We start from the raw sequence: 22968 nt of genomic DNA on the forward strand, positions 1-22968 counted from the left end.
TTATCCATCTCCTACTGTTAAGTGCTGTGGAAGCTGGCGTTTCCCTCCCAGGTCTCTAATTACAGCAGTTGACTGTATGTGACCTCAGGCCCATGTTTTCAGGAAGGGATGTGTGTGTGTGTGTGTGTGTGTGTGTGGGTGAAGCTTCCTGGGTGTTGACATCATTGCATCACTTGTCTGCCCTCTGATGTAAATTCAATCCCTGTCACCGTCCAGCCAAAACAGAAATGATGCATTAGACTGCAAGCGTGCCAACCACTCCCTCATCAATCTCCGTGGCCTTTTCACAGCCTCAGACAGAACAAGGCGTGCCGATCATTTTAAATATGTTTAATTCATTTAACTTTCTTTGTTGTCTTGCTGTGATGTTGTTATTGCTGAATTTCAACACTGACATTGAATCATTTCTGCTAAACCCGTTGAAAAGTTTGTTTGTCTGAAAAAAAGTTTTTATCAGACACGTGACAAAACTCTCCACCTTTCCCTCTCGGGAGGTGTCCCCCTTGGATCCAAGCGACATTAGCGTTTTCATGTTTCTCTGAAATGTTCGACGGTAAGCTGGCTCCGGTAAATGTCAACTGATGTGTTAGTCATTAAGCTGTGGTTGTGTAGCATTTTGGAAAGGTCATGTGGAGCCAGCGGGGGAAAAGCAGCCACTGATACTGGGTGTACTGTGGCTGGGAGTGGCATGAACACCACAGCCAGCTGTTAGCATCACAGGGCGGGTCTGGATTGTTCATTGTCCCATGAGGCTTAATCATACTTCAGTAAATGAAAACACACAGGAACTGGAAACAACAATATTTTCATTGATTGGAATTAGTGTGTTGTTTTCCTTTCAAACTTAAATTCCTGCATTTTATTCAACTCAACTAATGTACAAATTATGAGTTTAGAGGTAAATGAACTTTACTCCAATATTTCAGCCCTGTGATGAACTGGGACCAGTCCAGGGTGTAGCCGCCTCCCACTCAATGTCCGCTGGGATTGGACGGATGGACGGATGGACGGATGGACGGACATTATAGCTGCACCTCAAACAGCTATCACAGTGTTGTGTAATCTACAAGTATATTTTAAATCCTATAATTCACAATTTTCTGAAAAGAATTTATAAATATTTCAGTATACAATCCCTGATCTGTGCTTAACATATTTTAAATGTTGGACTTTTCTTGTGGTGAAGCATTTTTATATATCGTACTGTTACTTTAAGGATCAGAAAATAATTCTTACACCACGCCTGTGATAGTCAATGCAACGTTATGCCTTTTGTTTTCTAGGGATCGGGGAGATTTAAACATGATGATAATATGGCTTTTTTTTACCAATTTAGCTAAAGAGAGACGTGATGTTAGGCTCTTAATTCGTTTTATGAGTAGAGGGAGTTAATATTATTATATCATATCATATATATAATTTCTGTGTAAAGTCTGGAGGTTTTATTGCAGCTTTATCTGAACTGCCCCACTGTTGTTACTGATCTGTGTGTTTGCACTCACCGACCTCACTATTCATTATCTTCAGGGCCGACCCTGCTTTTACGTGTGTGTGCCATTTGTTTATGAAGTGTTGTGGTTCAACGGCAGTGTAACCAGAATTGACAGATGTTGATTTACTGATAATCCTTGGCTTTGCTCTCGGTGTGGACCTCGGAGGCTGGCTCTTCGCTCCTCACACGTCCTTGAGTCAAAGCTGCATGTTGCCCTTGACACTCTCTCTCTCTCTCTCTCTCTCTCTCTCTCTCTCTCTCTCTCTCTCTCTCTCTCTCTCTCTCTCTCTCTCTCTCTCTCTCTCTCTCTCTCTCTCTCTCTCTCTCTCTGTCGCCATATTTTAAAATCCTTTATACCCACAGTCCACTAACGGCTCACTGCAGATGTGATTTATTCTGCTGACAGAGCACAGATGTGATTACACACTGAGCACAATATCATTTTTCTCAAGGGAGCCCAGTGATTAAAATTGCTGATGCCTAAGGACACATTTTAGTCACGACTGGTCGAAACAACAATTATCTTAAACTCAATTTGACATATATAAATGTTATTGAATCTTGAGCATGTTGCATCTCAATTATTACCAATTCGACTGAATTAGAATAAGAATCGAATTACAAATTCTAGTAAATAATAATGGTGATAATGATTGATAATATCAATGTAAGGTTATTATGTTGTGTACAGTTTTACATTCCCCTTTGTGATTTAAAATATCTGTTACCTGATATTTTTCTTTATTCTTGTAATATTTTAAATTAAATCCTTGGTGTGTTGCTTTTATTCATTAACTCTTTGTTGGTTATTATTTATTTGCTGATTTTGAACATCTCTTGTTCTTAGGTCTCTCTTGGAAAAGAAACAAAAAAAATCATGAGACTGTCCGATTAAATAAAGACTAAATAATTATGAAATTAAAAAAATTGACTGAATATCAATATTAATGAGCGGGCTTCTCAAAAATAGAACCATCTGTGTTTACATGTGTATAAATGCGGAACACTTGTTGTCCTGCTATTGCTTCTCTTGTCAAATCAAATTATTGCTCGACTAAGATCTGCACTGTATCAGCACAGATATGAAAAACAGACCAGACAACCCACACTGCTTTGCTAAATTCCTGGTGTGACTCAGAGACCATCCACCTCTGGGGTTTTTTCTTTCAGCTTCAGTTGCTATTAGTTCTCCAACATCCCTTTTACCCCAGTGGCCATTAGCACACTACAAGTATTTCCGCTCGGCTTGTCATGAGGAGACAGAAGCTGAAGGATGCTGAGGCCAAATGTGGGAGAAAACACAGGGAAAAGGACTGACGTCTGGGTCAGATGAAGGTTTGAAGCAAAAAAAGAAAGAAGTGGAGGACAGAAAAGGTGGGATATGTAGAGGAGGGGCCGGAAGTGTAGTGAAAGCTCCTGGGAGCCGCCTTGCTCTGGCAGCCTAATTGAAGCTCTGTGTGGCAGGCGCCTCACAGCTGTCACTCCAATGAAGAGGCCATTTGCGACATTTTGCAGGATGTGTGCTGAATTCTGATGATGTTACCTGGAGCCCAGGCCACAGACCTAGACCACCACTGACACACACACACGCAGCACACGTCCCAGTCTCCTCCCCAGCTTTTCACTGATTACATGTAACAGGGTCAGAGCCATTCTGAACACGAGCCGCGACCAAAACAGAACATGTGAATATGAATGATTGTGTTCTGAGGATTGTATAAATTTGTCATCCAGTTTCATACATGTTAATGCGATATTAGAGTCCGGGGGAAGCGTTTTCAATTGTACAGGTTGTCCCTCGTTGGATTACATGAGAATATGTCTTCTAGCAGAGCACATAGCTGCAAGCACCCACCCAGTGAATTATTCATCATGAATTAAAGCAGTCAGCTATGAAAATATTTGTACAAAAACTGAATAGAGAAGATTTTTGAAATGATTAAAACGATTTTTTTAAACAGATCCATGCACGTGTTCATTACTAGGTTATTTGTTATGAGTATGATACGTATCATACATTTAATTCCCTGTTAAGGTTGGATCAGAACAGACACGTATTGGCGCAGTCTAATTGTGACATGTACATGTTTGAACGAGAGGCTTTTTAAGCATATTTGTTTTTCTGTGTCCAACAGAATATATCGCTACTGAAACTACTGAAATTGAAACATGTTTTAAGAAGTGAACCTTTTACCTCTCAAACGTTTAAAAAGAGTATTTACATCATTGTTTCCATCGATGACTGATGACTCTTCCTGGCTTCCCCCACCTTAATCATTAAGTCTCAGGCAGATCCAGTTCCATCAAATGTTCGTCAGCCTCAGCCTCCACCACTAATGAGCAACTTAACCAGGGAGAGATATTGATCTATTGAGGGTTTTCACATTTTAATACAAAGACGTGAACATAAACACTTTTAGCAAGTTAAGCTTTTCTTTATTTACATTTTATTCACAATATGCAAAAAAAGCACTCACAACTAGTCGATTATTTATTTGCTTTAAGCTCTGCTATCCAGAAGTTTTCACTGTCCTGAAAGAGGCATGTTGAGCTACTAAAACAGCTCTTGCTCTCATCTTGGTGACAATAGACTGTGGAATATTAAATGGGGTTTAAAATAGTTATTTATCTTAAGACCAAACAGAAACACTTATTCAGAAAAGGACATATTTCATAGACATGGCGTTTTCACATGAAAACAAAAAAATGAGCCCTGTAAAAATTAAATCTTGCTGGGCATTAATGAGTTGACATCAGACCCTAAAATGGGAATAAATACCCGGCAGGAGCCACAGGTGCTGCTCAGCATGTCATTTAAAAAAATCATTAATCAATCCTCATCAATCTGCTTATCCAGGCCGAGACAGATTCAACTCGTCTTTGCTTCCATTGTTTGTCACATGCAGCTTCCAGCCATAAATATAAGGCCTGATTATATTATTTTTTGGTAATGGTAAACAAAGCAAAAGTACTCACATCACACTTTTACTATAAAGCTTTACTTTAAGAAGCAGTACCACAGAGTAATAATACTCTAAACTCAGATTTGGACTAAAGTAACATGTGAAGCTGCAGCATCAAAATCCACTTTAGGCAGCAAATGTGATCACATTTTGCAATTTAGTGTCAAATCTTGAGTTTTTGAGTTCATTGGAAAGTCCGAAGATACAGTTATTCTACAGTATAAGAGGAGCTTACAGCCTATGTGGGAGCCTGTAAATAGAATATGTACATATTACACACAGTTATACACACATATTATATAATGAAATACACAATTTAAATGTGTATTTTAAATGTTTACAACCTGATTATGTCCTATACAAGTGCAAGTATCTTTTCCATCTCTGCAGCCTGTACATCAACTCTTGAATATGAAACCCGATACGACGTTTGATACACAACACAAATCTTTTCCTCATGGGTCTGAAAATGCTGCTATGGTTTCTGTTGTGGTTACAGGTGGATCGTCCACACCCACACATCAGTGTGGTGTGTATTTCTTCCTAAAGAGGACTCTGACATTTTCTGTTCGATGAAGGCCTCCAAAAAGACTAAATCTCTGAGCAGCCGTGCAGCTGCAGTGAAGGTAGGCTCTGACTGAGTTGAGGTATTTGTGTTAGAACGAGAGCCTGTGGGAAGATAATAGATAATGACTCTGTTTCACATCGTTTCTTTGACTCCGTGCTACCTGGCAACCACGACCACTGACAGTGTGCATTGTATATGCAAGGCTCATACTTCAAGGACTATTGACTAAGAGCTCTCTAGATATAAAGTGCGTACTGTGTGCATGGCAACGTAACAGCCTTTATATCCCGGAGATGAAGAGGAGGAACAGGCTACATAGAAACACAGTGAGTGATGTGAGGTCAGAGCTACAACATTTTTGGGATAAAAGCTTTAATTTTCTGTAAAAACAGGGCTGGTGTGTTTAATGCTACCATAGAGCATTTGTCCTCCCACATGGTTATTGGAGATTGCTGAGCAGTTTGCTTCTCGAACATGTTGTTGTTTGCCTGTGTTGTTTCTGTTGTGTATCTAACCCTTGTGTTTACATAACATTTACTTTACTTCCTGTTGTGTATTAATAATAATTATATTGTTTTTTCTTTTTAGTATTTTTCCTTTCATTTGACCTTATTCAATCCTAATATTTAGGAAAGTACCAACATGATAAACTTTACCTATGTCACAAAGGGGCTTCACACATATCATGTGCAAGCAATTTACATTAAATATCCGTATCAACATCAAAAAAGTATGTTTGAGTGGATAAAGAGGCTGTCCATGCAAGAAAACAAGAAGACCATTAGGGTTAAAATATTCCTGAGACGATTTTTTACTCGCAGCTTTTGACACTGAAGACATTATTTCCTCTGCAGCCTCAGAAGGATGGTTATCATCTCCCATCTCATGATGCCCTGGCACAGATCCTTCCTGGTTACCGGAGCCCCGACAACAAAGCGAAGGCTGAGCTCCAAAATGCAACCCCACAGCATCAGAGGAGAGAAGCTACACAGGCCAACAAGCCCAAGATAAACCAAACATATCATGTGCATCATCCACATAAACGGTGAGACAGACCATGTGAGAAACAGCCTCTGCATAAAGGGACACATTTTACCGAAGTGAGTCACTTTTATTAAATTTGTCCCTGCTTCAGACCCCCACTGCATGATTTTGAGGGTGATCCCATCATGGCAGAGATCAACGACCTCCAAACTAAGGTGAATGGATATAATCAATACATAAACTTAATCAATCAGTGAGGCAATCCCCACTGTCAGGATTAGTTAGTGAACAGGGACATGGAAACCCTTGTGAGATTAGGCACTATACTGCCACTGTATACTGGGACACAAAATGGCAGCTCGTGGATCAGATTAACATTTCATAGAGGGATTGAGGGTAAAGTTGATGTGGTTTAAACGTCTGCTGAAGTCTGAGACTGTTGTACTAAATATCCTGGCATTTTCTCCTATTGTTGTGAGCTTTTCTTCACAATCAATTCTTTAACATAGTCGCCCTAAAGAATGGAACTGAAGAGTGGTCGGTACTGTAGCTTCACAGCAAGAAGGTTCCTGGTCCTAATCTCCGTTTGACGGTATTTGCATGTTCTCCCTGTTTTCGTGTGGGTTTTTCATCGCGTACACCGTATTCCTCCCACAGTCCAAACATCATGTCAGGGGTGTGACAAGCCTCTCACCCAATATCAACTGGGATTGGAGCTCCCTCCTAGACCCTAAAAGGATATAGTGGTATGGATGGATGGATGGATGGATGGATGGATGGACACACAATACTGTTCAGATTTGAGGATTGAATGAGATCTGGGTTATAACTGCAAACATTCGTGGATAACACCACTGCACCTGCATGATGGTATTTATAACAGATTCCAATATTTAAACTTCATTCTTCAGTGCAGCTTTGGTTAGCTGCTCTTGGAGAGCAGTGGGAGTGTTCACCAACAGATGCATAGACTCCTTTCTTTATTTTGGACACAGACTCATCACAGGGAGCCGTCTATCCCATCATGCCTGTGGGGGACACCCCTCCGTCTAACAGAGACACCATCTCATCTACAGTCATGATTGTCACCTCCTGCCTTCCCTTTCAATTAGATGCTCAATTTCACCATTGTGTCCCACGGGAGTAACAAGCGCACCATCCTTAGATTGGAATCCCCTGATATATACCCCTACACCCCCCACACACCCCACGTCACCCCGCTGCAGGACCCTGCTCTCAATTCAATTCTATCTATTCAACTGGATGGAGAAGAATGTGAACAATGACATACAACAGGCACATACCTTAAAGAGAAGCCTTGATAACCGCACTCTGCAACAGTGTGGTTTCTAAAAGAATGAAACATAGTATAAATTGTAATAATTTGATGATTTACATTATTTATAATATGGTGCAAACAATGTTCAGAGCAAAATAAGTCAATCCCAGACTGTGTACAAACGTTTTTTTCAATTCACAGGATCCGAGAGCTACTCATCGATTATTGTACAAAAAGACCAAAAAGGGAATAAAAAGAGATATTCAAAGGGGAAATGGTGAAAACACGTCTGACCTGTAATATTTTATATTGTTTTGACTTTGTAAAGCACTTTGTAAATTTTTTTTGAAAAGTGCTGTATAAATAAAGCTTATTTATTTATTTATTAGGGCCCGAGCACCGAATGGTGAGAGGCCCTATTGAAACTGTAAGGATTTTTATTATTTCCCTTTGGGGGGCTTTTTCAGGGTCTAGACATACTCAAAAAGTTATGAAACTTTGCAGGAAATTCAAGGTCTACGGATATTTTAGTATTCTGGAGTAATTTGAATTGGGTGTGGCAAAATGGCTCAACAGCGCTCCCTGGAACGCAGCCCCTAGGTTTCCCTTTGACCGATCTTCACAAAAATCGTCGCCTACGTGAATCATGAACAGACAAACAAAAAAGTCTCAAGGGGCATTATGAAAAACGCAACAAGAAGCCCGCCATTTTCTATTTAGTGGCCATTTTGGCCATATTCCACATTTTTACTTTGACGTATTTGTCCCAGGGCTTTCATCAGATTAACTTCAAATTTAGATGAGTGTTGTTATGGCAATTTTACGTAGTCGTCAGGAATAAAGAGTGAATCAAACAAACTGTTAGTCTGTATTTTATTACGAGGCCTCGGACACAAATCAAACTGAGAGCAAGGCTGTCTGCTTGAGAGTGCAAAGAGTCTCTCAGGAACTGGCAGTTAAGAAGCCCCCCTGAGTTCCTCAAAACACTCAGAGGGACTTTACACAAACACATGAACAGCACACGTGGACAGGCAGATCATCTGATCACAGCATCAATAACATCATAAAGAAACTTAAGATATAGCATTTGAAACAGGAACTTTGACTAGACAGTGTCTAGACACGATCTCCAACAATAGATTTTTAGAGAAAGTTTCGGGAACAAACACACATTCAATGACTCATATGAACCCAGGTCACTTGATGCAGATGAAAACAGAAGAACTTATGATCAGATACATTTGAACCTGTAATGTAATGTAATGTAATGTAATGTAACCTGTGTTGACCTTACAGGCACTACAGGAACAGTATAATTTTCCACTACAGTGTCATCACAACAAGATGGAGATAGAAACTGATTTAGAGATCGATTTTTCATCACACCGTGTGACCGTGGCGTGGCATCAAAGTTTGATTAAACGCCATCAAAACACGAGGTTCTGTATCTCGGACATATTTAGTTCAATCGAGTCCAAACTAGACATGTAAGACAAGAGTCCCGGCCTGATGACATCTACACAGAAATCATGACTTAAAATCACAGCGCCCCCTGGTGGCTTCAGGAAATGTCTTGTTTTTTGCATGTCTTACAGTTGGATTTATTCCTCCTCATCCACTGACCTCAACCATGTCAAACTGTATCAAATGGGTCTCAAGACATTGATAATGAAGACATAAGATTACTGTGACTTTTCATCAAGCGCATTATTAATGGAGTGGCATCAAAGTTCATCAGCTCGCCTCTCTATGCTGGAGTTAGGCTTCATTGTTCTAGATCCAGAGCTGAGTTCTGTAAACTCAAATAGACTAGAGTCATTAAAAGCAGTGATTTAGATTCTATGTGTAAATCTTTAACTTCTTTTGTCTCCATGTTTGTTGATCAAAGTACGTCATGGTGACGTTTCTGCTCTGCACAGAGATCAGCTGTCGATCAAACACTGACCTTCCTTTATCACACATATTTAGTTCTCACTTTGTGAGAAATCTATAATGACATTAACATGAATGTGTTTGAAAGAACTAATGTTGCTGTTGTTTTCTCATTAGAACCCGAGCACCGAGCGGTGGGAGGCCCTATTGTATTTTGAAGGATTTGCATTTCCATTTTGGGCTTTTTCAGGGCGAAATTGCTGTAACTTCGGTTTTCGAGTTCAACTTTCCTCAAACTACGTGTGTAGCAACAGCACCAAGTTGTGGTAACATTGTCCAATTGACACAAAATTGCTCACGCTACATCAGAGCGTCTGCTTGAGCAGATCTATATGTCGGTACGTAATATTAGTGATGGCGCCACCTACTGGCAACAGGAAGTAAGCTTTGTTTTACAACTATCATTCAATTTACATGAAATTTTCACATTGCGATAGCGTGGACCGTAATGAGCAATAAGCAGGCAAGGATCCACATCGCGTGATGGACGCACGAAGTGAAGTGTTTATCCCTGCCGCAGAGCGCAAAACACATGCAATGCAGAGACGTCTGTTGGTCATCGATCGCTCTCTCCACCGACCACTACATGCTCCAACGTGCGAGTGCTCAGGCCCGCCAGTGCTACAACGTAGCCCTAGTTATTATTATTATCATCATTATTATTATTATTATTATTATTATTATTATTATTGTTAATAAAGCGTGTAGATTCAAATGAATTTTTTTCTTTGTTTACTACTGGAGGTTAGCTTCATTTGACATTTATATATATATATAAGCATTTCTCCATGAGCCTTTTCAGTCAATACAATATATGTATTATGTAAAGCTTTAGTTATTTTTTATAATTCTCTTCATTAGGTTTTGCAACATAGTACAGTAAAATAATCTCACTTTGTGAATATACATCCCCTCCTACCCTATAGGATTATTGTTTACACTTTCTTTAGACTCTAAATTGTTTATACATATTGTTTAATGTGAGTTGATGACTGAATCAAATCAAATACTTTCATTTCATTTCATAAGAATGTTTAAGATTTTTTTTTTTCTGTCTTGCCCCTGAAATCCCCGCAAGACTTTAACATTTCCTGCTACAGTTCAGCAAATGGGTTTTCACAATAGGAAGCTCTGTGAATGCAGCGCCCCAATTTATGCAAAATCCTCAGTTAAAGCTCCTGTGGCCAAACTCCTTCACAGGAGAGGGTGTTATTGTCCCTCTGGATTTGAGGAGTTGCTGTCTGAACATATTGTAGCTCACCCTCAGACAATTGATTAACACTTCATGGATTAATTATCTTTCTTTTAGGCTCAGATACGTCCTATTTGTAAATTCTTATGTTATGTGCTTATCCGAAACCAGAAGAAATCAATTATTTATTGAGACCATGATGAACTGTACATGTGATATGTGTTTGTCTCTGAGCTGTTTTTAAATCCTCTCAGTACACAGACATGTCGACTACATCCTCCTCGATTTAAAGATGGAGCTGAAGAGACATCTAGAGGTGGAGATCTAGAACAACAAAACCAAACTGTGTTTTTCAGTTGTTAGGCATTGGCCATGTTTGATTCTTGAAATTTGAAGAAACAAAATAGACAAGGTTTGATAACAAATTACCTTGGAGGGAAGCTGAAGGGGATTTGCCTAAAATGGGAATTCAAAAACAAGGCATGAAATTACCCGTTTACAATGTAACAAGTATCCCCCTTTGAGCTCTTAGTGTGAGACTGACCGGCAACACTTCTCCATCAGGAGTTGGAGAACTATCGCTCGGCCGTGAGTCGGATGGCAGAAGACATCATAGCACTGAGGACACAGGTGGTGGCGTTGGAGACAGAAAACAGTCGGCTCCGCACCGATCTGTCTCTGCACCAGGACCTTGGCCGAGATCTGCTGGATGACACAGACATCGCCGTCATGACCAAAGCTGAGATTGCTGACCGTATAGGTGAGCCACAACATGTAGGTAATTACTCAACAAGTTTGTTTTCCATCCATTACCATTCCATGCAAAATAAATAATTTTATTTCTGCTCTTCAATAGTTGACATCTAATTTATAAAAATGCTCAGATTCAAAATACCCTTAAAAAAAGTTATGCAGTTTTCTTCCATGCCAGCGGTTGCTAAAGCGTCGCTCTGTGTTGTAAAGGCATTTCATTGGCAGATAAAGTAATGGTGTGGAGGCTGGCCCACTTTGTGTTTGCTAATCCTTGTGAGTGTCTCTGCCCATGCAGACTGTGCCATTTTGTGATAAGGCAGCTCATTTAGGCCACAGACCCTGATAAGCTCCGCGGGTATACATCCCTTATCTCCTGAAGGACATTTTGTGACCCTCAGTGAAAACGACGCTCATGAAGGTTTCTCTGCTGGCATCCGAGCAAAGGGCCAACATTTCAGTCCATTTCAGTCCATTCCAGAAGCAAAGTACTTATACTACAAGACTTATCAATCTGTATTTTTATTATTTATCGTTCAAATGTCCAAGCCTCAAACTTGAAATGCTCACCATGCAAAAATATGAAATAGTTCCATTGTTTATACATCTAACGTTAACTCTCATCGTAGATTTGATTTATTGTCAATGTACTTTTCTCAAATTAACACAATTCCAAAAACCAGTTCATTGAATCGGCACAAATCAGACGTAAGTGTATCTCTACACAGATTCATGCTTCAGAGTACGATTTGTCCTGCTATTCTTTTTTAAGCTTCTCTCAAATTCAAGCTGGCCAGTGAGACCAGTAAAGGGGTGACGCAGAGAGACAGAATCCAACAGCTGCAGGATGAGCTGATCAAGGTTAGAAGATACAACAAACTCTCAGAATACAAATTCAATTCAAACAGTTTGTGTTGATGCATTTGTACTGTTTCCTACTTTCCCTTATATGTTGTGCAGAAGAACCACAGAGAGAAGGAGCTGATTAAACTCACCAGAGGTCAGCACCACCAGCAGCAGCAGCACCAGCAAGAAGATCTGCAGCATCAGAGTTACGCAGCAAAGATGGCCACTTTGGAGACAACAGTGAAAAAACAGGAAAAGGTGAATAGTGAGCAGCATTGTCTCTTCGGCACTGATTGATTCTTACACAGTATTTTTTAATGGGGAGCACTTCTGTCTGGATAAATGTTTCATTTGTGCTATCCCAATTTTCCAGGTCATTGAGAAGATGGAGAGTAAACTCAGAGAGAAGAACAGACCAAGTATTGACAAGGGGCTGGTGGTTGAAAAGCACAGAGGTGAGTGTAAAGGTGAAAATACACACTCACAAAGCACCTCAGTAGAAACACGTCTGTCTTGGTTCCTGGAATCTGCTCCATGTCATCAGGACTGAATCAATGTTCTGTTGGACTCAGGTCTGGTGACTGAAGTTCACCAAACACATATTCATGCTCATGCTTCTTCTACTTTGTGACGTGGAGCAATATCATACTGTGACTGTAAAGGATGCATATGGTCAGCAGCAATACTCAAGTAGGCTGTGGCACACGAACGTGGATTCATCGGTATTCAGGGTGCCATCAGACATACCATTACTCCATTACCACCTTGGACACAAGGCAGGTTTGAGTTTATCGCTGCTGTTTCAATCGGTGTGCCTCAGCAGAGATTCAGATTCATTAGACCAGGCTTCTCTATAATCTTGATCTTCTGTGGATTTAGACCATTCGCCTCATGGTGGATACGTTTATAGTCTGTGATGCTGTAAAGAATGGTAATCTGAGCTGCTACAGTTGTTCTGTCAGCTCCAAACATTGTTTTTGCCGGTCTTTCAGCAGGATTATGCAAAAATTAATCAGATTTTATTCAAACTTAAAGGTTGAAGTTTGGGCCAAGGAAATAATTTTCTTCAACATTGCGTTTCTTCCTCCCAACATTTTCAGTTCTGAGAATATTTCATGGATCACGATGAAAAAAATAACCAGTCATGTTCAGGGGACTGATATTTATGAGTGTGTGCAATTTGGTGCAGATCCAGATAAAAATCTGATAAAATCTGGATCTAGTGAAAAAAAGATAAAAAGCTGGATCTAGTGAACTTAAATTTGGTTTCATTTGGGGACTGTTGGGCCTCGGTGGAGCTGAGCACTTTACTGAATGACTGTTTCAATGTTTTTTACACCATTCAGAGAAATTGCATGATTGGCCGAAGTGGATAATTGAATGACGGATGAAGGTGTACAGTTGGTGTATATTCACACTTGTCACATCTCTCTGTGCTGTAGGTTCGACTGACTGCAGAACAGAAGAGGTCATTACAGCACAGGTACAACCACGGAGTCAGAGCTCAAATACAAGCCCAGCATCAAGACTCCATGTCCACTAGAATGTATGACAATATCTTAATTTTGTCTTATATCTTATATATGTATATCATGTATCCCTCAGACAAAAGAGGTATCACTCAAGGAGAGACTGAGTCTACTTAATAAAATGGAGATGGCCGATGCAAGAGTCCATACACTGGAGGCTCAGGTGAGATACTGTGGAACTAAATTATTAGTTAATCAATAATCACCTTTTCATTATTGTTTTATTGCATTTTTCACCTTTTGTTTGCATCTGTCACAGCTGGAGGAGAACTCTAAAGTGTGGGGGAAACAGAAACAGGAAATGTTGACTAAACTAAATGAGCAAAGGCACGGCTTCATCGGAACATCATCCTCCACAATCCTTCATAATGTGTCTTCAGTCCGTTGAAGAAATTGAAATAATAATCAAATTAACAATAAATAATATTTATAATAAATACGGTTTATGAACTTTTTTATTCATTTGTGATTTTGTTTGGAATTTACACTTGAAATAAAGGTACATGTCAGTACATTGTACTGAAATTCACAGACTACACATTTCAATCATTACTAAGTAATGGTAGTACAATTCATATAATTGCTTTATTCACCAGTTATCAAATTACTGAGGTAATTCCTACATGGGCATTTATGCTGTTTTCCTTCCTAATGCTTAATTCTTGCTTTCAGTCAACATAACAGATTGGAAGATTGTATTTAGTATATTTATTGTATTGCATTATAAGTTCTTTACAATCATTTTTGATAAAGATCTTCAAAAATTAACCTGACTTTATCACACTCAAAAAATGTTAAGTAAGTAAGTTGAGTAACAAATACAGTGTTACCGACTCGTTTGCAGTGGTTTCAGAGTCAAAATAATAGGCTTCTCTGGTAAGATGATTAGCTCGAAGGTGCTCTGCACGTCCACGTGCCGTTGTTTCTCCACCCTGAAGTTCTCCAGCATCTGCAACAAAATGAAGCAAACGGTCAATATGATGTGTAAACGTGCAACAAAGCAGTGTGAAACTGCTCTTCGTTCTCTGTGTGTCTCACATGGATGAGGAAGAGTTGCATCTCTGTCTCTGCTATTCTGCGTCCCAAACATTGACGGGGGCCAAAGCCGAAGCTGAGGTTTCTGAAGTAGTGCATCTCCGTCCTCAGCCAGCGGGACGGCTTATACTGCTCCGGACGAGGAAACACCTTGGGGTCTCTTCCCATTGCATAAAGTCCCAACTGAACTAAAGTCTAAACACAAACCATAAAAGGACACCAAATTTAAAACATGAAATACAGTGAAAACATCAGAAAAACATCTGAAAGATTATTTCTAATTCCGACTGTCTCTTACCCCGGCTGGAATGTGATAGTTTTGAATGATGACATCTTCTGCGATGTATCTTTGCAAGCTCACTGCGACTGGGTGTATCCTGACGTATGAAAGTGAACATTTATTAACTTTGTGGCAGTGGATAACAGATAAAAAGTCAATATCAGAGCAACAATAGTATGTGGAAGTGGAAAATGTATTATTACAAATGTTAAATATTTATCCACCATCTTATTAGTGGGCCTTTTATCCAAATATTTGTGACAAATGATGCTATGATGTATTGTTGAATACATCCAAAATGAAATCAAAGTCTTAAAATGCATCTTAAATCCACTGCCCTCTATCTCTGCAGTAAAATTGTTGTGCAACTATGTCAATCACCTCAGTGTTTCCTTCAGAGCTCCTTTAACCAGGGGGATCCGCTTCAGCATTTCATTCAAGTCTCCCTGGCTTTCAGCCTGAGCTGCTGCCACCTCCGCCCTCAGCTCCTCCTGGAGGCTGGGGTGCCTGGCCAGTTCGTACAACGTCCACAGCAGAGTTATAGAAGTCTGAAATACACAGAAAGGGTTATGTGGTTTTAAAAAGTCTGGAAAGCGATGATCTGCTTCTTACCGTATCTACTCCTCCGGCCATCAGCTCAGTGACGCTGGCCTTGATGTCCTCAATGGAGAGCTTGTCCTGCATTAGAAGTCTGGCTAGGACCCCTGGGTATTTCTGCTGATTTCCAGTCTCCTGTCGCGACTGCCTGTAGATGTTTTGAATGCATCGGTCCGCTGAGGCAACAATGGGATGTAATTGAAATGAAAAGATTGTGGTTTTCAAGTGACCTAACTAAAAACACTATGATATCAAAGCTGTCTACATGAATGTTCATCCTGATTGTCCTCCGAGTCTAACCTTGGTTGAAGATCCCATCCCAAGCCGCCACGTGGTCCCGCCACACCTTGGCTCCAACCAGTCTCAGCAGACCGGGGGGGATGTATAGCATGGGTGAGGTCGTCTTGAACATGAGCGTGATGCAGTTAATGAAATGTTGAGCTTCAGGGTCGATGTAGTCCTGCATCAAACCCAGACGCTCGCCGTACAGCACCGAGCTCACCGCTGTGGATGAGAAATGATGTGAGGAGAAAAATAGTGGCACCAGCCTTCACAACGAGAAAAATATATAAATATCAATTGATTAAAAAATACCAGTCTTACATTCTAGTGCAAATTTAAAGAGCTCTTGAGAGATGTCGGTTGTCCATTTGTTTTGGCCACTTTGCTTTATCTTCCTGTGAACTCTGGCCACAAAATCCTGTCCCACTTCATCCAGCAAAGGAACAAAGTTTTCCATTATTTTGGGGGAGATAACCTCCTTGTTGAGAACCACTCGGTTTGATCTCCAGTCATCTCCATTCCTGTGGAAAGACATGGGCGTTAACTTAAAACTAGCAGGGACAGTCTTATTGCATTTAATAAAACATGCGTCAAAATATCAACAGCTGAAATTATACAGTTAGAAGGGGAAAGTGATGATACAACATACTTGAGTAAAACTCCATATTTGCGATTCCTGTAGTCCCTGTACGCTGTCCACGCTTCAACATTCAGCCTTTTTGGATAATGGCCCTCAGCTTTGAAGAGGATGGCAGCATCCTCAGGATTGATGATATTTACACTTTCATAATTACCTATTTTTTCTCTGAGATACACAAAGAGAAAACGAGAGGTGAAAATGACATAGCAGCTGGTTGTCTTGCAGAGGATTGTTGGTCACAGATAATCGTCATGAATAAAAACTAGTGCATTTGGACTAGGAAAATTGCATACACTCACGTCAGCCATTTAATATAGTTTCTTACTAATGACAGACAGTATATGAGAACACTATGCAGTCATTTATACAAACAGCCTTGCTTTTTATACCTGTAGATGGGTCCAAACTTGTTGAAGTTTTGCACCATAATGCGGTGAAGGTTTCTGAAGCCATCTTGTTTCCAGAAATTGTACAAGTTGGCCACTCCATTCTTCCACCGCCCAGGAATCTCGCAGAAAGGCCTGACGACGCTGCCGCTCCCTGGGAACACCTTTTTGATCACTGGTACACTGCTGCTGCAGCGCAGGCCTAATGTTGCCTGACCTTCTCTGCAGGACAGGGGCAGCTTCACAGTTCTGCGCCACACACTCCATCTGGCCATCCTCCCAACAGAAAGGCTCACTCTGCTCTACCTTCAGCAGCTACTCCGGCTCTCCCAGGGACATAGGCTGGACAAGGAGGCTGATCTAAATACTCACACACCCCCTTGCTGCGCCTATCAAGGTTTTTGTTGTGGAAGAAGAAAAAAAATCCTTGCAGATCCAATTCTGATGCTGCTTCTGATGTGTTTGAGTCACTTTGGGGACTGAAGATCACAACAAGGCATGTCAGGGTCGGCCCTGGCAATGTTGGAGACCTAGGCGATAAAATACATAAATGCTAATTCCTTCCTTCCCTCTATCATGGCAATTTTGCAATCCCACTCTGACAACAAGGAACGAGACACACATCTCTTGCAGTATTGAATATTATAACTAAAATTATATATACTCATAAAAGTACTAACTACAAATTTGGAACTCTGATTAACCATTATATTAATAACTATAACCAAAATTACCATATAGATAGTTAGCTAAGTTGAAGGATATAGAGATCTTGACAGTGTAGAGCAGTAGATCTCAACTGGTCTGGCTTTGGGAGACACCATCAAACCTTACTGACAAGCCGCGACCCAAATCAACGAAAATGTTCAACTTCTCAAATGTTTTTAATGAAAAGATGGTGCAGTTTGAAACTGAGATAGTACAGAATATCACAGTATGACTATGTCAACACAAAAAAAAAATTCAACACTCAATTAGCTGCATTTTAATTAAAAACCAAAAAGTGCATTTTAAGGACACAAGGTAATACAACATACATAACAATTCAGTAACCTAAGTAAGTACTTAAGTAACTTAAGTAAGGAGTGGGAATAGAAGGCACTCCGCTGCATAATAATCCCCTTCAAAATAAAAGCACAGGATTTTTTTCTTCATTTTTTTTTTTGCCCAGTGTTGTGACTATTCCAACAGAAAAATTTGCTGAAGACCTTCAAAAATGTGTTGTTTCCGTAAACAAGCATTTGCTTTGATTTGTAAAGGAAGACAAGGCCGTCACAGAAATTCACTTTAAAACAAATATAATCAGTGCACACATGAAAAACATCTATTTTCATTCAAGCTTTGCTAAGATCTCTGATTCTTAAGTAGACCTATGAGTTCCTCGAGCTTCATGGCTGTCGAAATGTCTCCCTGGATTTTAAGTCTGCCACTGGTGTATGCAGCATATGGTCGGAGTTCGCCGTGGAACATGGCCAAAAGGTCTCTGTCGCTCATACTCAGTGTCACATCTGGCTCTCGGCACAAGGACCCTGCTCCAACTGCACCACTGCCTACAGAGCACACACACAGAGTAACAGAGATATTTGATAATGTTAATACAATTTTCGTTTGCTTGATACATTTACTTTATGTGACTTGCATTCAATTACAGGATTTATCTCAATACAAATTATTACTGGATATTTACTACAACATATGAACCATTACCTTGGCTTAAATCCACAAAGTAAGTCCGATGGTGTCCATCTCCTGAGCTGATGTCAAACTGGAAGCAGGCCCCAACTCGGCAAACCAAAGCTTCAGAGAGATGGGGCTTTACCTGGCTGAGCAGCTCTTCGACACAACTTGAAGTGGACACAGCATTCTCAGGGACATTGCTGAGCTCATCTGTAAATGTAATGCAGTCTTCTGAGGAGGAAAATTCATAGTTTTATTGTACACCATCATTTTACAGGTACAAGTACATGTTGTATAAAAGCAGTTTATATAAAGTCTTATGTTCTGGGGCTAAACCTTGTTGAGGATGTGAACTCCCAGTACGGTTCAGAAAGTGCATGGCCAACTGCTGGATGGGGCCAGTGAGGCCTTCCAGTCCAGGCACAGATGGAGGAAGGATGAGGGATCCAGATCCAGAGGGGTATTCTTCTGGGGCTTTCAGGAGAGAGCCTATAGTAAGCTCTACCCTGTCCACCTCCAACCCCCAGGGCTGAGTCATCTCATTAATGTCCATCTGCAGACACCAAGAAAGGATTAAAGTCTGAGCTGAATCAGTGAAAAGCCAGCGCAGAGTAGCTTTGATGTCGTCTCACCCCAAGATATTCTCCCAGTTTAAGCCTCTGGGTCTGGATCTCCCGCACAGTCTTCTTGGCCAGGCTTTGGGTCAGAGCGTTCTGCGCCGTCATCCTGGTCGAGGCATTCAGGTCCTGGACTGATACGACTGACAGGACAGGGTTCCAGATCCTGAACTGGATGTCTGCTCCCACTGACAACAAACCGTCATCTTGAGTGGCAACCTGCAACAGCAGAATCACATTTGTATCAAAATGACAGAAGCGTTAACTTTGACCTACCGGTAATACTTTTAACATTTGCCACAATTTATGGAAAGAACCGACAAAACATTAATCACTGTTTAATACCAAACAAATTGTTTCCGAAAAATTAGGAACAAAGTGCTCAGAAGGAAAATCTTACCATCATCAAAAAAAGTGACATAAGCTTGACACGATGGGAAGTGAGGTATTTCATTGATGAAGCTGTTCTTGTGATATATTCTTATAAAAAACTAAATGTTGCCTTGATCCTGGCATTTGCATTGACTTGCATTGACAACTGGAAGGCTAAGCAATGTGAACATGAGAAAAAAAGACATTGACATGCTGCTGACATTAAAGCATTGTCACATGAATTACTGGCAGCATGATGATACAACTTGAAGTATCACACACTAATCAGAGTTATCTCAGCATCCGATTACTCTTTTCACCTTCATACTGAACAACATTGTACCCACACTGCCATCTGTAGGACAAAGTAAAAAATACACAACCAACAGAAATAAAGGTGTAAGTGGAATAAACAAACTCTAAGCATCCATGTACATATAGCACCTATTTCACCTGTTTGGTTTTCAGGAACATAAGTCATTTAGTCTGTTTGGTTGTTTACCTGGCAAGGAGGGATGTTGAAAGCACGGGTACGCAGGTCAACTTTCTGCCACTGGTCAATGAGAGGCAGCACGAGGACAATCCCAGGGCCCTTCGGAGGACAAACTCGCCCCAGACGAAACACTACCATCCTCTGGTAGTTAGACACCGTCTGCAGACAAAATCAGTGGCAGATGATTGGTTGCTTTTATCCTCAGAGAGTGGTTGGACATGCTGTGGTGAGACTGATGAGGGAATAATTTCAGCCTACTTTCAGTACAAACCATCCTGTGATAGGGAAGGTCACAAAGGTGCCGATGTAGATGAGAAAGATGACAATCATGTTGCAAGTCCAGGAGATCCATCCTTGGGAGTTATCTTAAAGAGAAGAAACAAATGCTCAATCTATAGTCACGGTTATTAAGGGTGTTTTCAGATAACCAGTTGTGGAGAGAAATAAAAAATTGTTGTAAAATGCAATCTGTTGCTTTGAGGGCCTTGAGATTTTTATTTATAATTTATTTTGTTTGTTTTTTATTTTAATTTTTTTTTTATTTACCGTGCACCAATTCACTTTTTTTTTAATTAAACTTAATTTTTTTATATTTTTTTATTATATATATATATATATATATTCTTTTTTTTTTTTTTTTGATTTATTTTTGTTTTCATTTAGTTAGTGATCTTGAGTTTTCCTTTAATGAAAAAAATGTGAAAATACAAACAAATACACGTATACAACGTATATATACACACATAAAAAACACGAATATAAATGTTGTATATATAATATCCAATGTATGTTATTATAATATATTTTCCAAAAACATAATAACTGTAAATGGTGAGTTTGAAACGAAACTAGTGGAAACATAAACATCTACTGTTCTTGATAAATGACAAGGTTATTTAAAGAGTAGAGGGAACTCTCTTAGTTACTTAGATCTGGTTATTTGATGCTGGGTGTGTTTGACCATAGATTTATATATAAAGACTATATATATATATATATAGTCTTTATATATAAATCTATGTGTTTGACGGTCATTATAGAACAGTAACATGTGGTAGTTACCGGTGAAGTCGTTTTCAGACACATTGGGGATGTAGTCGTATGACAGTCCTCTGTGGGAGCTGCGCTGCGTGTCTCTGTGCACGAACAGACCCGGAGTCGTCCCGGAGTCTCCCTGACGCAGCGGCTCGTACTGACTGAACATTGTGCTGTCGAACTCACGCTGTTTCTAATGCTGGGTCTATTCGTACTGTTTACCAGCGGTGAATACGTTGTTATGGATGCGTAGGTCGTAGGGCTAAGCTAAGCTACTGTGACGTTGTTCCGTGTTTTGTTGCAGCTCTTCTTCTCGTTGTTCACTGACTCACCAGTAAATCCGCTCACTACCGCCACCCTCTGGTCATGTAGTCAACTGCAGTTTCCAGTTCAGGACCATAGACTGTGTGTAAAAGTGTTCAGGACACAGCAGAGTTTAGCAGGGGGCCTTAGCGTCACCAGAGTGTAGCCCGATCCTCTGTGGACATGTCCGGCTCAGCCGCCTCTTGCAACCCGCACCCAGGGCCGGAGGTCGAACCCCCGGACCCAGACACCCAGGGTGACACATAAATAAATAAACAATAAGGCAAAATAAACAATAAGGAAAACCAGTGAAGGAGGTAAAATCATTAAAAGAGATGTTTTAAAGCAGCTTTATTCTATTTATAATGCACACGAATTCCACCCTAGCTTTTAACAATAATATGGTACACATTATGGTATATGAGTAATAAAATAAAATAAAATAAAATAAAATAAAATAAAATAAAATAAAATAAAATAAAATAAAATAAAATAAAATAAAATAAAATAAAATAAAATAAAATAAAATAAAATAAAATAAAATAAAATAAAATAAAATAAAATAAAATAAAATAAAATAAAATAAAATAAAATAAAATAAAATAAAATAAAATAAAATAAAATAAAATAAAATAAAATAAAATAAAATAAATCCTGCACAGACGCGATCTGCGAACCTCATACTCAGAAGCGGACTGCGCAGTATTCATTTAATTTAATTTAATTTAATTTTTTAATTCATTTTTTTTCTTTTAAATATTTTTCTTTATTTCTTTATTTCGGCATAAAGATGGGGAAGAGTAGGGTTACAACCCCCAACCTCCTTGTTGGAGAACGACCACTCTACCCCCTAGGCCAATCCTATATTAACATTGAGGATTGGATTACCGATTAATACCCATGAGAAACTAAGCACAGGAAGAAGATGGACAAATTATTGGGTGTGTGTGTGTCTGTGTCATTCTATGTTCCTTTTGATACACATTTAAGAGAAAACCATTGTATTTTCTTCTTTACTACATATATTTGACAGCCTTACTTATAAATTGCTTTTATATTTTTGGATTTTAGATACTTCATGATTTAACATGCTTTAAAAACCTGTTGTTAGAGAATAACCCAGTAGTTTCCAACCTGCGCTTCTGAAGCCAAGAATCACAGTGTGGGACACATTTAATTTAATATAATTCTGAAAATTCATGCAAAACCTTCTAGTTTATAATCGGTGATCAAATAAATGACTATTGATATTGTTCCCATCAACTAGCACAAGGAGTAAGGGTCACTCATTACTTATCATCTGATGAAAGAGAAAAGCTACACATTGTAGGAAAACATGCTGTTGCCATGCCAACAGTAACAACTTCCGAATTAACTGGCTCCGTATTTCAAAATAAAGCTCACCAAAACACTGCATGCTTTTCAGAATAAAGGCAAGAGCTATGCTGCTGAACATAAAGAAGAAATGAACAGATCGTTTCATTGAAAACAAACAGAAGATCTATTGACATTTAAATTTTTTGTTGTCAAATGGCTGTTAGTACTATTACATTAATGTCACTCAGTAAAGCACACGTCCACCAACATTCCCCTTATAAAACCACATTTAGATTCATTAGATCCTGATTGTTATTTGTCATGCTCAGAAGAATGGGACGTGTGTACAGACAAACAGCTGAAAACATGATGCCTCTGGTCACAGGCTGTTGCCGTCAC

At 39.6% G+C, this 22968-nt stretch overlaps 3 protein-coding genes across 4 annotated transcripts; 1 reads left to right on the forward strand and 2 right to left on the reverse strand.

Annotated features, from left to right (window-relative positions):
• Positions 1-5027: 5027 nt before the first annotated feature.
• On the forward strand, positions 5028-13923 carry ccdc33 (coiled-coil domain containing 33). The gene is made up of 10 exons (XM_061077224.1): positions 5028-5081; positions 5878-6068; positions 6159-6222; positions 10975-11170; positions 11933-12021; positions 12121-12264; positions 12380-12461; positions 13449-13489; positions 13612-13698; positions 13795-13923. The coding sequence occupies exons 1-10, from the start codon at positions 5028-5030 to the stop codon at positions 13921-13923; spliced, it is 1077 nt and encodes a 358-aa protein (XP_060933207.1).
• A 438-nt stretch (positions 13924-14361) lies between these two features.
• Positions 14362-17030, reverse strand: LOC133009385 (cholesterol side-chain cleavage enzyme, mitochondrial). The gene is made up of 9 exons (XM_061076876.1): positions 16759-17030; positions 16379-16534; positions 16051-16250; positions 15748-15951; positions 15463-15623; positions 15232-15398; positions 14869-14947; positions 14574-14765; positions 14362-14484 (listed from the first exon to the last, which is right to left on the reverse strand). The coding sequence occupies exons 1-9, from the start codon at positions 17028-17030 to the stop codon at positions 14362-14364; spliced, it is 1554 nt and encodes a 517-aa protein (XP_060932859.1).
• A 629-nt stretch (positions 17031-17659) lies between these two features.
• stoml1 (stomatin (EPB72)-like 1) lies at positions 17660-21256 on the reverse strand. 2 transcript variants are annotated; one of them, XM_061076292.1, is made up of 7 exons: positions 20977-21256; positions 20173-20279; positions 19924-20073; positions 19065-19268; positions 18769-18985; positions 18463-18660; positions 17660-18305 (listed from the first exon to the last, which is right to left on the reverse strand). In XM_061076292.1, the coding sequence occupies exons 1-7, from the start codon at positions 21116-21118 to the stop codon at positions 18100-18102; spliced, it is 1224 nt and encodes a 407-aa protein (XP_060932275.1). In that variant the 5' UTR covers positions 21119-21256; the 3' UTR covers positions 17660-18099. The 2 variants fall into 2 exon arrangements, with proteins under 2 accessions (XP_060932275.1, XP_060932273.1); XM_061076290.1 differs by having other exon boundaries at positions 18463-18663.
• Positions 21257-22968: the final 1712 nt, after the last annotated feature.

The sequence above is a fragment of the Limanda limanda genome, chromosome 8 (genome assembly GCF_963576545.1).
Source record: "Limanda limanda chromosome 8, fLimLim1.1, whole genome shotgun sequence".
Classification (NCBI taxonomy): Eukaryota; Metazoa; Chordata; class Actinopteri; order Pleuronectiformes; family Pleuronectidae; genus Limanda; species Limanda limanda.

Excerpts from the sequence above, each read along its gene's own strand:
- ccdc33 (XM_061077224.1), top strand. The coding sequence starts at position 5,028 with ATGAAGGCCTCCAAAAAGACTAAATCTCTGAGCAGCCGTGCAGCTGCA. Across the intron at positions 12,022-12,120 it reads TGCAGGATGAGCTGATCAAG|AAGAACCACAGAGAGAAGGA; the intron begins GTTAGAAGATAC and ends TATGTTGTGCAG. Across the intron at positions 13,490-13,611 it reads AAGAGGTCATTACAGCACAG|ACAAAAGAGGTATCACTCAA; the intron begins GTACAACCACGG and ends TGTATCCCTCAG.
- stoml1 (XM_061076290.1), bottom strand. The coding sequence starts at position 21,118 with ATGTTCAGTCAGTACGAGCCGCTGCGTCAGGGAGACTCCGGGACGACT. Across the intron at positions 18,986-19,064 it reads AACTGGGAGAATATCTTGGG|ATGGACATTAATGAGATGAC; the intron begins GTGAGACGACAT and ends TGGTGTCTGCAG. Across the intron at positions 18,306-18,462 it reads CTTTGTGGATTTAAGCCAAG|GCAGTGGTGCAGTTGGAGCA; the intron begins GTAATGGTTCAT and ends TGTGCTCTGTAG.
- LOC133009385 (XM_061076876.1), bottom strand. The coding sequence starts at position 17,030 with ATGGCCAGATGGAGTGTGTGGCGCAGAACTGTGAAGCTGCCCCTGTCC. Across the intron at positions 16,535-16,758 it reads AAGTTTGGACCCATCTACAG|AGAAAAAATAGGTAATTATG; the intron begins GTATAAAAAGCA and ends TGTGTATCTCAG. Across the intron at positions 14,766-14,868 it reads ACTATCACATTCCAGCCGGG|ACTTTAGTTCAGTTGGGACT; the intron begins GTAAGAGACAGT and ends GTTTGTGTTTAG.